The sequence below is a fragment of the Cavia porcellus genome, unplaced genomic scaffold (assembly GCF_034190915.1).
Source record: "Cavia porcellus strain 051 isolate PalLab524CR breed Dunkin Hartley unplaced genomic scaffold, mCavPor4.1 scaffold_12, whole genome shotgun sequence".
Classification (NCBI taxonomy): domain Eukaryota; kingdom Metazoa; phylum Chordata; class Mammalia; order Rodentia; family Caviidae; genus Cavia; species Cavia porcellus.
This window is the reverse complement of record NW_026947495.1, coordinates 51017829-51032110: the sequence shown is the minus strand read 5'-3', so window position 1 is coordinate 51032110 and position 14282 is coordinate 51017829. Positions and strand designations below refer to the sequence as shown.

At 33.0% G+C, this 14282-nt stretch overlaps 1 protein-coding gene across 2 annotated transcripts in view; it reads left to right on the top strand.

Moving 5' to 3' along the window:
* The first annotated feature begins 395 nt into the window (after positions 1-395).
* The window catches only part of Fap (fibroblast activation protein alpha), a 77223-nt gene continuing 63336 nt past the window's right edge, over positions 396-14282 (top strand). The window contains exons 1-2 of one of the 2 annotated variants that reach the window (XR_010050817.1): positions 396-611; positions 937-1021. Coding sequence is in view for 1 of the 2 variants with exons in the window: in XM_063259166.1 (XP_063115236.1) it covers positions 606-611; positions 937-1021 (91 nt within the window). In the remaining variant the exon portion in view is untranslated. The remainder of the gene's footprint in view (positions 612-936; positions 1022-14282) is intronic. The other variant, XM_063259166.1, reaches the window with a different exon arrangement.

The following is a 14282-nucleotide window of genomic DNA, read 5'->3' as shown; positions in this document are numbered from 1 at the left end:
TATATGGACAAAGAAATTGTGCTGAAAGAAAAACATTTCTGTCTGCAGTACCTCAGAATCTCTCATGAGAAAGAAAAGTGCAGTTACATGGTGTACTCACAAAACTGTATGTGAGTTCAATGTTCTATCTCTGCTAAAATTTATATACATGTATAATGTGTATATCAGGAAGTTTTATTATTTTAAATTCATCTGTCAGTTGTAAACAGAAAGGTTATACAAAACTTAATGACTTACCAAAGTGATCCATGAGTGATTTCTAGAAGAAAATGAAACATAAACCTAACTGTAAAAAAAAAAAAAAAAACAACTTTGTATGTCAATGTAAACAGATGTTGGTGTAGAATTTACAAGGATGAGAAGGCTATAAAACTTCCCTTGAACTACTCATAGTTCATTTCAAGGCCAAGCACGCCCCCAAAATCTGTTTCTAATTTTACAGAAATCTTTTGAAATTTGGCACGGTATTCAAAAGTCCGTGAAAAGAAAAAAACTTGTCCTGACTTCAGCTTCCAATGAAGACAGACTTCCTTCAACGGTTTTCGCAGATCCAGTGAGCCACGCTCTGCAGGAAGAATTAGCTAACTTCCCAAACATCTGGAAAAATGAAGGTTAGTAAATAGAGCCTCAGGTATTACCAGAGAATGAAAGTTGGCTGGATTGAACGTGACAAAGTTTTCTATTGTTAGAAGGCGAAGGCTTTGTACTGAATTCTTACTTCCTGGAGTGGGTCAGGATGGAGAAATGGTTCTAAATATACTGTAGAAACATTTATCTTGGCAGGGCTGGAAGAAATCCAGCGATTATTACCAGATCAGTGAAAGACAATTAAAAGGTTTGTGGGAAGGAGAACTAGGAGTTAAGAATAACCAAAACTTGCCATTTCTACTGTTTAGCAGCAACTATAAAATGCCTAATTTTCTTTATTTTATATAGACATGGTTAAAGATTGTATTTGGAATCACTACTTCTGCTCTACTGGCTTTATTGATGGTGTGCATTGTCTTAAATCCTTCCAGAGGTAAGAAATTTATCTAATTTGTTCAATCTGCCTGAAATAGCTTGGAAAATGCACTAACATGTGATCACAAGTTGTTGAACATTTCCTAAGCGCTTTGCAAAGAAGGAAGTTATTTGTAAAAAGACATATAAGCCCACAGATATGTTATTGCACAAGACCAGAAAAACTGAAAGATTGAAATGAAGGGTGGAAAGGAATTTAGTGTTTTTTCAACAGTAGAAAAGCCTAGGAACTATGCTGCATCCAAACTTATATGATAAATACAACGTATGACATAGAATTTAAAGTTTTACACACAATATTTTAAACTAGAATTGTTTTTCATTATTAGATGTGCCTTTGGAAAGTAAAAATGAGTAAGAATAAAAAGTTTAAATAAGCTAGAAGTGCTTTTTCTTTTTCTTTTTCTCCTAAATCATCCTTCTAAAATTTAAGGAAGAAGTCAAGATCAGAGATCTCAGGAATCCTTTATAAAAAAAATGAAATCCTTGTTCTAGATGCATTTCAGCAAATAGAAGATTAAGTGATCAATGTTTTTTTTTATAAAATTCAGGCATTAATTTTATCTCACTTTGCTAAAAACTGGAAGACATTAAGGATTGATATTGAGGCTGGTCTTAATTAAGACTCATTCTATAGATAATATTGCAGTATTAAGGAAATTGTTCCCTTCTATGAAAATGTTTATAAAGAGAAAATCTTCTGAAACAATATCTTGTGCCTTAAGGTCTAGGAAAAGGGAAAAGTATGTACCAATGTATAGTAAAGTTTATGGCAACCAATGTGGAAGATATCTTTGATAAAAAGATAACTGTTATAAAGATGGTCAAGAGAAGACTTTCCACCAAAGAATGTATGAGGTCTGCATGATGTGTTGCTTTAAAAAAATTAAACACAAAAACCTTGAAAAATTCAAAATGCTTATGAGATTTTTATAGAAATAGAAAGTGGATATACATTAGCAAGACAAAAGCACTGTTCTTGTATCTGCAGTTTAATTTTCAGTCTGAGTTCTTACTCCCTGATAGCACAAGATTGTTCTCAAGCTACTGAGATATGTGTATTGTGTGTCCATATGTTTTTAAAAAAATTCATTTAAAATTCTTTTTAACCAGTCTTGTATCTCAACAGTCTTGGGGCTACATTTCCTCTGTACTGGCAGTTGACCCTTTAAATATTAATCCACTAAAAATTACTCCCCTAGCTTTAATGACAGTCTTCCAGTTTTCACTTTTTTTTTATACAGGATTTCTGAGGTCTCTGATCTTGACTTCTTACTTTAATGAAAGGTAGCAAGATGAAAAATTTATCCTGTGCACCCTGAGAAATAAGTGTTCTTAGAGCAAAGTGTAGATCTTAGTGGGAGTTTGCCTTCATGTCCATATGGAATGTTGTTCTACACTTGAGAATCTGAACTGTGCTTTCTAAGTACACCAATTTACCCATTAAAATACTATATAAGTATGCATACATGTAGACATATGTAATCACATATGATACCAGTCTTTCACATATGATACTATTCCAGTGCTCACATGTGTATAGGATGTCATAAATATGTATATACTATACAATGTGGGGTTGAAAATATGGCAAAAATTTATTATAGTAAAAGACAATTGCCATTACTTTCCCTCAAAATGCTCCCCTCTTGCTTCTGGCACCTTTATCCCATCATTTTGCCACTTTCTGAAGTTCTGAAAGTTCTGTTTAGTTGCCCTGTCATGGCGGCCTCAATATCCTGATTGATGCTAAACATTCATGTTTCATGCTCAGTTTGAGTTTAAAGAGCCAGATGTCACACAGTGCAGATCCTGTGATTACAGACAAACCGTAATGTTTTTATAAGCCTGCCTTTCTATTAGATGGCACTCAGCAGTAGTATTCACTATACTTTTTATCACACTTCATAAAGACATGGAAAATGACACCCAGAACTGCTTTAGAAAGGGTCAAGAATGATGGGATGAATTTAATGTAGGTTGGGGTGTTTAAGGATTAATAATGATACTGTTTCTTATTATAATATTTAAAAAATTTAAACATTCACTGTATATCTTGATCATATCATGTATTGTATAAAGATCCTATATCTTTTATAACATAGTTTGCTGTTTTCAACTGACAGGATAATTCTCAAAGTCATTTCCTCACAGGGTAAAATAATCAAATTAGGCAACACAAAATTTTAGTACTCATTCAAAAATAGAAAAATCACGAATAAACTGAGAACTATGTATTTAGTCTATGATGTCACTCTCTTTTTATTCCAAATTTTCTGGAGAACTTCTTTAAATGTCTAAATAGCTTGTGAATGGGACTAGCCACTCCCCTACCTTCCTGAGCAGAGCTGGGGGGGGGGGGGAAATTCTCTTTTTTCTGGCCTTAGCACTGCAGCCAACCTTATGTTGGCCATAATGGTCCCTCCCTGCTGAACTCATCCTGCATCTCAAGCAGTCTAGCTTGGATGAGAGGTTCAGTCCTTACTCTCACATTTGCCCAGTGCAGGGTGAATGCAGGATTTTGGATGGCAAGGCAGAAAAATGAGTTAGGAAAGAAAAACAGAAGCAGAGAACTGGAAGCCAGTAAGTTCCTATTTAGGCTTTTCTCACACTTCATTACCTCACATTTGCCTGAGGTGCCCTTATTTTCTCAGCTAAGGGCTTGTGTGCCAATTTAAGGACAGTCTGCAGCAACTTGAAGGCATATTTAAGAAACTTCCATTCATTGAAGTATAGTAACACACTGAGTCCCAATAACCACGTACCCATTATGGTACCAGCGGCTGGGTTTCAAAGGCTCAGCAGTCTAGATTCCCCCCTAACGATGAGGGGGGACATTGTACACTCAAAGATCGATGGTTACCAGATTAGGACTTCTGTCATTTTATGTAGTTCTGACAGAAAGAAAAGAGAGAAGAGCTTTTCTGTGAAGGGTCCCCAGAGAACCAGGATCAGGATTAGAAAAGCTTTGGAGGAATTAGATTGGACCTCAGGAATAGATGGGAATGTGTGGTATGGAATGAAAAAGATCCTTTTAGCTCATTTACATAATAAAACACATAAGGAACAAATTTTTAAAAGTACCGAAGTGTACCATTTTATTTTTGGCAAAATAGATAACACAGATAAGCTTCTACCCCTTTATCTCAGGCGTCCACCTTGGCTTCAGCCTACCCTGCTTGCAATTGATTCTCTTTATTCTCTTACCTCCCTTCATTTTATTTTTGAGGTTCTTCTTCCTAAGCATCACCCCTCTTTCTATGGAAGGATGCAACCAGGCCAAAAGCAAAATTAATCTCTCCAGAGTCTCTTGATGTGTGTTGAACACTAAGGAGAACACACAGACCTTTTTGCTTCAAGAGATTTACACCAGTGACCAAATAAAAAAACTGGAATTGAAATTTTTCAGAAGCTCCAGAATATTTCATGTAAATTCCACATACTTTTTCTTGGTTCTTAATTTACAGTCTCTGAATTTCTGGAAGTTTGTAGAAGGCACTATCTGATGGCGATGAGCAAACATTCAATCAATATTAGCTACTATCTTCTTCTAAACTGTTTAACAAGTTATAGTTACCTAATGAATAGTAGTAGTAGACGTCTATTGTGTTCAATACCCTAATATACATGTGCATGTACATTCAGAGAAGGTGAGTAAATCCTTCTGTTTGCTGTATTTCAGTTTTTAAAATGCTAGTTTCCCTTACTTAATTGAAAAGAAAAGTGTGATAATTTGTTTGGACAAGATATGCCTATATCTTGTACTCTGAACACTATCAAGATAACTATGCAATGTATTAATTATTGTAACTCTCCTAATATTTTGAAACTCTATTTTATTGCTATTTTTTTCTCTTTAAAATTAAAGATAATGTTTCCCTAATTCTGAGAGTAGGAAATCTTTATTCCTGAGTCTATTCCCTGTTTGGACCAAATCCAGCAGATACTGCAGACACTGATATGTGGTGCTCTTAGGAAAAAGACAGATGCCTGAGACAGTTGAAGGAAGGATGGAAGTGGAGGATGGAGGGAGCATTGTGCAGAGTGAAGGAGTTGGTGGCATCTCACGTTCTGGGAGTGCCTCTGTGTCCTCAGTGACAAGTGAGCCGCTACAAACCAGCGAGGCCGGTGCAGACCTCCCTGAAACCTTCTTGCCTACTTTTACACTCTTTCCTTCTGTTTTATTTTGATTGATTGATTGACTGACTTTGGCCTGAGTTTTTCAGTATACATATTAGTACTGGTTTATAGTTTTAAAAATTCATATTTCACCTAAAATGTTAGATTTCAGGCTTCTTTTTAAATGTTTAGGTATTTATTACAGCAGGGGTTTATTCATCCGTACCAAGTTTTCTATTGGCACAGTACTCTACCATAGGTGACTTGAATGACAGGAATATATATTTTTGTCAGTGCTGTATGGTAGAAACTCAAAATCAAGATTTCAACTGATTTTTAATTCCAGAGTTTTCTCTCCTTGGGCTGCACACACCTGTGTCCTCAGGCTACACTTTATGCATCTATGTTTATCTCTAGTGTCATCTCTTCTCTAAGGACAGTGGTTCTATGGGATTAGGGTCCTAGGTTTATGAACTCATTTAACTAACTCCTTAAAGACTTTGCTTCCAAATATAGTTACGTGAAGGGTTAGGGCTCCAGCCTACGATGTTGGTGAGAGGGATGCAATTCAGTCTGTAACCAGGATGCTCAACGAAGGGATGGTGATTGAACATGAACCTTAAGGACTAGAAAAATAAAACAGCTGGGGAAGAAAGCATTGGTCTGGAGGGAAACAAATCCTTTGAAGCAGGAAGAAATTCTAGAAGCCAAAGAGAGACTGATAGAACTGTGGAGTCAAAATTATTGAAACAAATAAGCTAGCAAAATTATATATACATATATATTAATAACTACGTACACATATATATGTATACATGTACACAATGTACACATGAAATGGGTAGTGGTTTCTCACTTAGTTAAGTAATGCCTTTTATGATATATTTCAGAAGATACCTGACATTATTTCAATAGAACAAAGATTAATATTTTCTATGAAAAAATACTTAGATGTCTATATTTTAGGCAAAAATCCATAGTTGTTATTATAATCATCATTATTTAACTATTATTGGTGTAATATAACCAATCCCTTTTGGTAAAACAAGACACATAAAGTGCAACAATTTTAAAAGGAAATATAAATATGCTTTTAAAATCTGAAATTTTCTCAGTGTGTATTAACCTTCAGAACCGTGAAGCAGACTCCCTCAATCATAGTAAGAGTTTTAAGCTTACTTATTCACTGTTCTCTTGGTAGAATTTAGAGAAGTTTAAAAATCTGAGGGGAAAATCTCCTAAAGTCCAAGGACGCAAAGAGTTTTAAGTGTAAATAAATCAAGTTTCTACACTGTATTTCTCTAAATGGCACTCTGAAATTAACATCACAGAAGATGGATCTTGGCAAACTCTTTTTGAGATTTTCCAAATTTGAATTATTTTTTCACAAATCCCAGTGTCTGGATAATTCCCAAAATGTTGAGGTGTTTACTTGTCTCAGATTTCCAAAACAAATGGTGTTACAACTTCTATATAAACATCTAGTCATAGAAGCCTTTTGGAGAGCTCAAATTAGGAATGCAGAATCAAGTCTAAAAGTTTGTAAAAGTCATAGAGAAGTCAGGTGAGCATTAAAATAAAACAACATAGTAAACAAAAATTGAGCCAGGGATTTAGCTCGGCAGCATAAACACCTGACTTGCAGGTATGTGGTTGTGAGTTCGATCCCCAATACAAAAAAAAAAAAAAAGAAAGAAAGAAAGAAAGAAAGAAAAGTGAGCGAGATGAATTTTTTATAGAACAATTAGTCAGATACTAATCAGCATCTTATATATTTCCCAATATATTCAGAGCAAGAGAGTTATTTTTTCATTTCTTATTTCCTTGAGAATTGATTGAATGCAGCAAAGTAGAATAATGTAATTGTTATTATCCTTTATACCTATTAAGAATAAAAAGAAAAATACTGTTTAGTATCTAAATTGAATGTTTATACACAATATGATTTTATACTCAGGAAAAAGTGATGTTTAGTACTCTTTAAAGCAACAAGTCAAAACATCTGTTATGTCAAAAAATCAAAATCTTAGATGAAACATAAATTTCTAGAGAATATTAATTATCAAAACTTACTTAAATAGAAAATCCAATACAACTATAACATTTTAAAAGATGGATAATCATTTTAAAACTTCCCACAAAGAAATTAGTAAGTCCAGATGGCTTTTTAAAATAAACTCTACCAAACATTTAAAGAGTTGTTGCCAAAGAAAGAGAAAGAATTATTACCAATCTTTCATAAATTTTTTCAAAAGATAGAACATTTTCTATCTCTTTCTATAGATCAGTGTTACTCTGATTCTAAAGCCAGGTAGAAACATAATTTTTAAAAGCCTATAGATCAATATCTTTTATAAATATAAATGAAAGAATCCTAAACAATGTAATTGCAAGCTAAATTCAGGACAGCACCAAGTGAGGTTTTTCCTAAGATATAAGGATGATTCCACATTTCAAACATTATTATAATAAAACTGATCAATCAAAAAACGGGCTAAAAATGTACTGATTGTTAAAACAGATACAGAAAAAATTTAACAAATTTCAGCATCCTTTCACGATAAAGATGCTCAGCACACTAAAAATGATAGAAAGTTCTTCAACCTGATAAAAAAAAAGCATCTAAAAAAAGAAAAAATCACATGTAACAACTAATTTAATGGTGAAAAATTTAGCATTTTTCCCGTAAGATCAGGAACAGAACAGTGTGTCCCCTAGCCTCTTCTATTGAGTACATTATTCATGTGTTCAGAAAAGATAATTAGGCATTAATAAAAAAGTACATTCAGATTGATTGCCAGGGATTTAGTTCAGCAGCATAAGCACCTGCCTAACAAATGCAAGTTCGTGAGTTCAATCCCCAAAACAAAACAAAACAAAAACCAAACCAAACCAAAACAAAACAAAACAAAACGATATTCAGATTGAAAAAGAAGAAATAAATGGGCCAGAGATTTAGCTCAGAGGCATAAGCAACTGCCTGCTAAGACAGGGTCGGATATTCAATCTCCAATACCAAAAACAAAGACAAAAAAAAAAAAAAGGAAAGAAATAAAATTCACAATTTATAAATAACAAATCTTGTTTATAGAAAACCCTAAAGAATGCATTAAAAAATATCCGAACTAATAGATGAATTAACATACACTTACAGAATACAAGGTTAATATAGAAAGCAATCATATTTTCCTACATTAGCAATGAATAATTAAAATAAGATCTAAATAAATTGGAAAATATTCTCCAAACCTATTTTTTAATGATGACAATATTTCCTGAATTTATTTACCTCGAATGAAATTTCAAATTTTTTACAAGCTAATCTTCAAATTAGTAATAAAATGCAAGAGATCCAGAATGGCTAAACAATCTTGAAAAAGTAAATAAACCTGAAAAAACTTTTTAACTTACTGGAAAGCCACATAATCAGGAAGACATAGCACTGGTCTATTGATTAATGCAATAGAATTGAGATACGAGAGATAAACCTTATACTAATGATTAATGGATTTTTTATAAAAATTATATAGTAATTTCATGGAGAAAATCTTAACAAGTGGTGCTAGGATGACTGCTTATACTTGGGTAAATGAATGCTGGACATCTTCCTCAAACACCATGCATAAATTTAACTCAAAATAGATCAAAGGGTTAAACACAAGGTAATACTCTAAAAACCTAGGGATAAATCTTCAGTTCTTTGGATCAGGCAATGATTTCTTAACTATGACCAAAGCACAAGCAACAAAAGACAAAATACATAAATTGGACTTCCTCAAAATTTAACACTTTTATGTTGCCAAGGACAACATCAAAAAAGTGAAAAGACTACCCAGAAAAAGAGAAAAAAAATTTGCAAGTCATATATCTGATAAGGGACTTCAGTCCAGAATATATAAAGAAATCTTACAACCCAAGTAGAAAATTAAATAACACAGTTTAAAAAAATGGTAGTTGAAGATTGCACATTTAATCAAAGCAAATACACAAATGATATAATAAGCACATGAATAATAATAATAAGCACATGAATGATGCTCAGTTTAATTATCAGGAAAATACAAATCAAAAACCACAATGAAATACCAGCAATGAAATTACAGAGGGAACAAAGAAGCATCTACTAATGTGTGACATGGCTTGATTTGGGGAATATAGTACAAATAGAGAAAAGCAGACAGTAGACAGAGATTTAGTAGATAGAGTTGCCAAGGCTTAGGTTTTAGACAAAGAGAGTAAGGGAAGAAAGATATCAGAGATCAAAGATTACTGCAAAACATTTGAATTGAAGAACTGCATGGCAGTAGATAGTGCCATTTATGTGAAGAAAAATGGAGGAGCAGTATGGCTTTTTTTTTTTTTTTTTTTTAACATAGTGACGTTGAAGTGGCTGTGACAGATGTAAGTAAAGATTTTGAAAGGAAGTATAGCAGACAGGTCCGGTGTGCCAAGAAGAAACCCAGTGGGGGATAAGAATGACAGTGGTAGCAGGGAATGAGTCAGCTCAGGGTACCTAATAGACACCTAGGAGCATCAAATAACCTAGGAGAGTGGCTCTTTCTAGAGCGCAGTTCCCAAGTAACAGGAGCGAAGAGCCATACCACAGTTTAAAGGCAGGTTAGAGGAGAATGAGTTGCCAAGGGAAAATGAGCAGTTTTAAAAATAGACGATTGGCTTTTATATTCAGTCACCAAAATGGTTTTTGCCATTCATGTTCTTATGATGTTGATTCTGTACCATGACCTTTGCAACCTTCAGTTATCACAATAAAGTAAACCTCATTAAAGTAGCATAACAACAACATTATAACATACAAGTGGTGCATTTTTAAAGCCTGGAAATTCCTTTCATGTGTTGTTCAGTATTATTTGTAGAGATTACAGTTGAAAGCCACTTCTACTTTTTAAAATTAATTCTATTGGAACATTTTAGATACATTAAATGATAACATTTATCATAGGGAATTTGTACCAGTACATAATATTTCCTGGTTGTCCCCCCGCCCATTCTCCTCCTCTCCCTTAAACCCTCTCCCCCTCTTTATTTAAGAAAGTTTTGTTTCCATTTTCTCCTTCTGCTCTCTCTTTTTTCTTTTCCCTTCTTTCCTTTTCTTCTTACCCTATCCTTAGTTCCCCTTCCTATTTGGACATTTTCTCCCTATTTTACAATGTCTGTTGAAAACTACAATCAGAGATAAGTACATTCTTCAACTAGCCACAAAGGCTTTATTACTAAAAACCTCTTTACTTAGATAAAACTCAAAATACACCATTTTCTCTTATCCTGGGCTTTGGGAAAAATTATTCTACACCTTTATGTGTTGCTTGATTCCTGTCCATATTTTTTTGTACTTGATTCATGTTTTATTTTATTACAATTGCTCTTTCATTTAAGTTAGAATAATGGCAAAGTACCTAGGCTCTAAAATCAGGCTGAACTGGATTTAAAATTCCCTTTATGTACATCAGTCAAGTTAGTTTATCACCCTAATTCCCATTTCCAAATTTGTAAAATAGTGTTCATAGTAGGGTTCATAATATGTCAGAGGGATGCTGTGAAGATTTAATAGAACCATACTTGTAGAGTGCTTGCTAATTAAAATAATTTAGAAAATTATGGAGCTGGGTGTCATCGTACATGCTCATAATCCAACATTCTGGAAGGCTGAGCAAGAGAACCATAAATTTGAGCCCAACCTGGACAACTTAGGGACTTAGACAGATCCTGCCTCAAAATTTAAAAATAAAAATGTGCAAGGAAATGAGGATATATCTCAGTATGAATGCCTTGGGTTCCATTCCTAATAAAACTAAAACAGAAGAAGTTATAGATTATAACACTTCTTTACTTCATTTAAACAAATAGCATTAAACAGCATTATCTTTGAGAGAAATGTTGAGTGAAACCCAACACGTTGAAATACCTTATAAGACTTTCTCTTAACATTTTGCCATACTATGATCTTATCACAACAGTTGCTCCCACTGTAATATTTACTACACTTACGCCTGTGACAGTCAATCCAGAAAGAAACATGACCTGATGTGATGGTTGGAGATGATGCAGAGGCAGCAGGAGAATGGGTGCAGTGGGCTTGAGGCCACATTCAGGGATCAAGTCATTTTCTCAGAGTGGCCTCACAGCATCAGTTCCAAATTAAGTGTGAAATCAAGAACAAAAGCCCTGCTAGCCACTTGTATGCACACTTAATAGAGCATATTTTCTCATTTTGTTTATGATAAATATCAGAGCTAATATAAAATGTTTCTATGCTAGCATTTTACTTTAAGATTTTTAGAATTAGGCAATTAAATGGCAGAAATAGTCCTACAAAGAAAAACAAAATATTAAGAAAGAATTGGAATAGTGAATCACTACTTGCCTGTGAATCATTTCATGAAGCGTAATTTCTTGGATATGTAATTGAAATAATTTTCAGCCTTGCTTTAATAAGTTGAAAATGAAACTAATTAAAGCATAGTTAATTAGAGTGTTTAAGCAGTGTATGAATAACTATGCTAAATCAAATTTAAGGGCACTGTCAAGAATTAAGTGTTACCAAATAAGCATCAGTTATATATAGAAGAAAGATATGCTTTCAGATTTCCTTTCTAATTCCTTTAAACTATTAGAGTTTAAAAATTAAAGATACTAAAACTATCCTTCCAAAATCAAATGTTTATATTTCAATGTTAAAATGTTATTTGGAAACAGACACAAAAATCAATTTAGTAATACAAATTACGAATGGAATATTTTCCAAATGACTGTAACTAGTTTAGTGTGTTTAATTCTTCAGAGATACATTGTATACTGATTTATACATGAATTCACACACTAAAAATTAAAAAGCAATGATGCAAATACTTTTTTCATGTTAGTTAAATTTAATTTGGAGCAGAATAAATCCCCTTGTCTTTTCTCTACTTCTCCAAGATCAGTGAAGTGAATAGGTATAAAGTGGAGCCATTGGAGACAATGACAAGGATCACTGAATTGGAGCTAATATGAAAAGAAACCATTAGCCTTCCTTTTTTGACAGCTACTATGAATGCTTAGTTGTGGAATTTACTCTCATGAAGTATGTAGTTCAGGCCAACTTATATACTACCAGAAGTTTTATAGTCAAGAAAAACTCCCATTGATAGGCACAAGAGTGCATTGAACAGAGTGGATTCGGTGAACTCATATAAATAGGATTTTGAACTTCTACAAAAGGATCATTTGAGGAGCTTGGTAAAAAAATTAAACACCAAGGATCCTTACCCAGAGATTTTAATTCAGTAGACTTTGGTAAGGACTGAAAAGAAAAAAAACCTAGAAACTCCATATGCTCTGAATACCAACTTTAGACAAATATTTAAATGAAGTCGTATCTAGGTAGAGGAATAGATGTGAGAAATGTATAATATGAACTGAAGTGTAGAAAAAATTAGGACAAGTGTGTCTTCAAGGAATATTTATCAAAACCAAGCTAACACAATATTCATCAGGTCATTTTTAAATCTAACAAATATTTACTGTGCTTCTACTTCCTAGCTGCTGGAAATACAATAGGGTAACAATAAAACATAGTTTCTACCTTCCTGGTTAGAGAAATATTCCATATAGAATTTTTTGCCTTGTTAACATAGAAGTAAAAATACTTACATGCAATAAAAAAATGTTGCAGTAACAGAAAACAAGTAGCATTTTCTTTTCTTTTTTTTTTTTTTTTTTTTTTTTTTTTTTTTTTTTTTTTTGGTACCAGGGATTGAACTCACAACCTCATGCTTGCCAGGCAGGTGCGTAGGCCACTGAGCTAAGTCTCCAGACCAAAATGGTATTTTCAAAGTGCCCAATTAAAAGAGTGCTTGTACTCCTGATTGGCATAGTGATCAACACTGAGAATGTACTGACATATTATAGACACATTATTATACTAATTGTCTTTCTATTACAAAAAAACCCTGAGAAGTCATATTAGCAGTTCTAAGGAAACTTTGTTTTATTCTCACTGTAACATGTGACCTGATGCAACACCCTGAAGCAAATACATCATTCAGCTGTGTTGTGAATTTAAGAGAAATTTAAATCCCTCCCATTAGACTGAGACTGAATTTAACTGTGCTCATCCTAATAACAACATAATGACCCTTTTAAGTCCCAACTACATCAGATATTAGATGATTTATAAAGATAACATGAGGTTAACAGTCATCCTCCCAATCTAGGCCATGAAACCTATTTCCATATAACTGCACCTGGACCATCTGGACATGCACTTTGTACATTAACCCACTAATTCTTGGATGGTGCTGAGGATTATTTTCATTATGGAAATTAGTCATACAATTAATACATATTTGTAATTGATCTATCGATATTTTGAGTCACTATTAGACATATGCTAAGTTCTCTATATAGATTGCTGGCATCTATAACTACTGCGCACCCACATAAATAAATGACTAACTAGGAAGTAACATGAAATGTGAGATAAAGTATAACCTTCTGAATAATGTAAATTAGAGATTTAAAACATTAAGTAATTTTGGAAATCTGATAAGGATCAGGATATTATTATTAATATGTAAAGAAAAATAAGTACTTAAATAATTTGAAACTCTTGTCCTTATATAGATTTAATTTATCTATATGAATATTATTGCTAGTTTATTTATGATTATAATTGTAATGGTTCAGTTAGGGAGCTGCTTAATGTCCAAAGCATTCTAAATATAACCAATCAATTTTATTAAAATAGAATAAACATGTATTTTCACTATATATATTATTTTCCTAACCTGGAACTGCATTCTGCATATTATGTTTATCAAAAACAACAAAAATGAAGTCCCAGGAGTGAGTTTATTTGGAAAACATGTATCTAAATATTTATTTGAAGACCACTAATGAGATATGCTATACTAGAAGGTGGTATTTGTTGACTATGTACCATGAACTAAAGTTTTTAGTTACGTTGTCTCACTTAATTCAAGCTTTTGTAAAAATGAGGAATAGCTATAGTTATGAATTTCATTTAAACATGACTATAAAGAAAGTCATATGCAGATTCTTAAATTGGAAAAATTATGATACAAGACATTCATTCACTGTAATGAAAGTACAATTTCTGCTGAACTTAAAAACAAAGCATT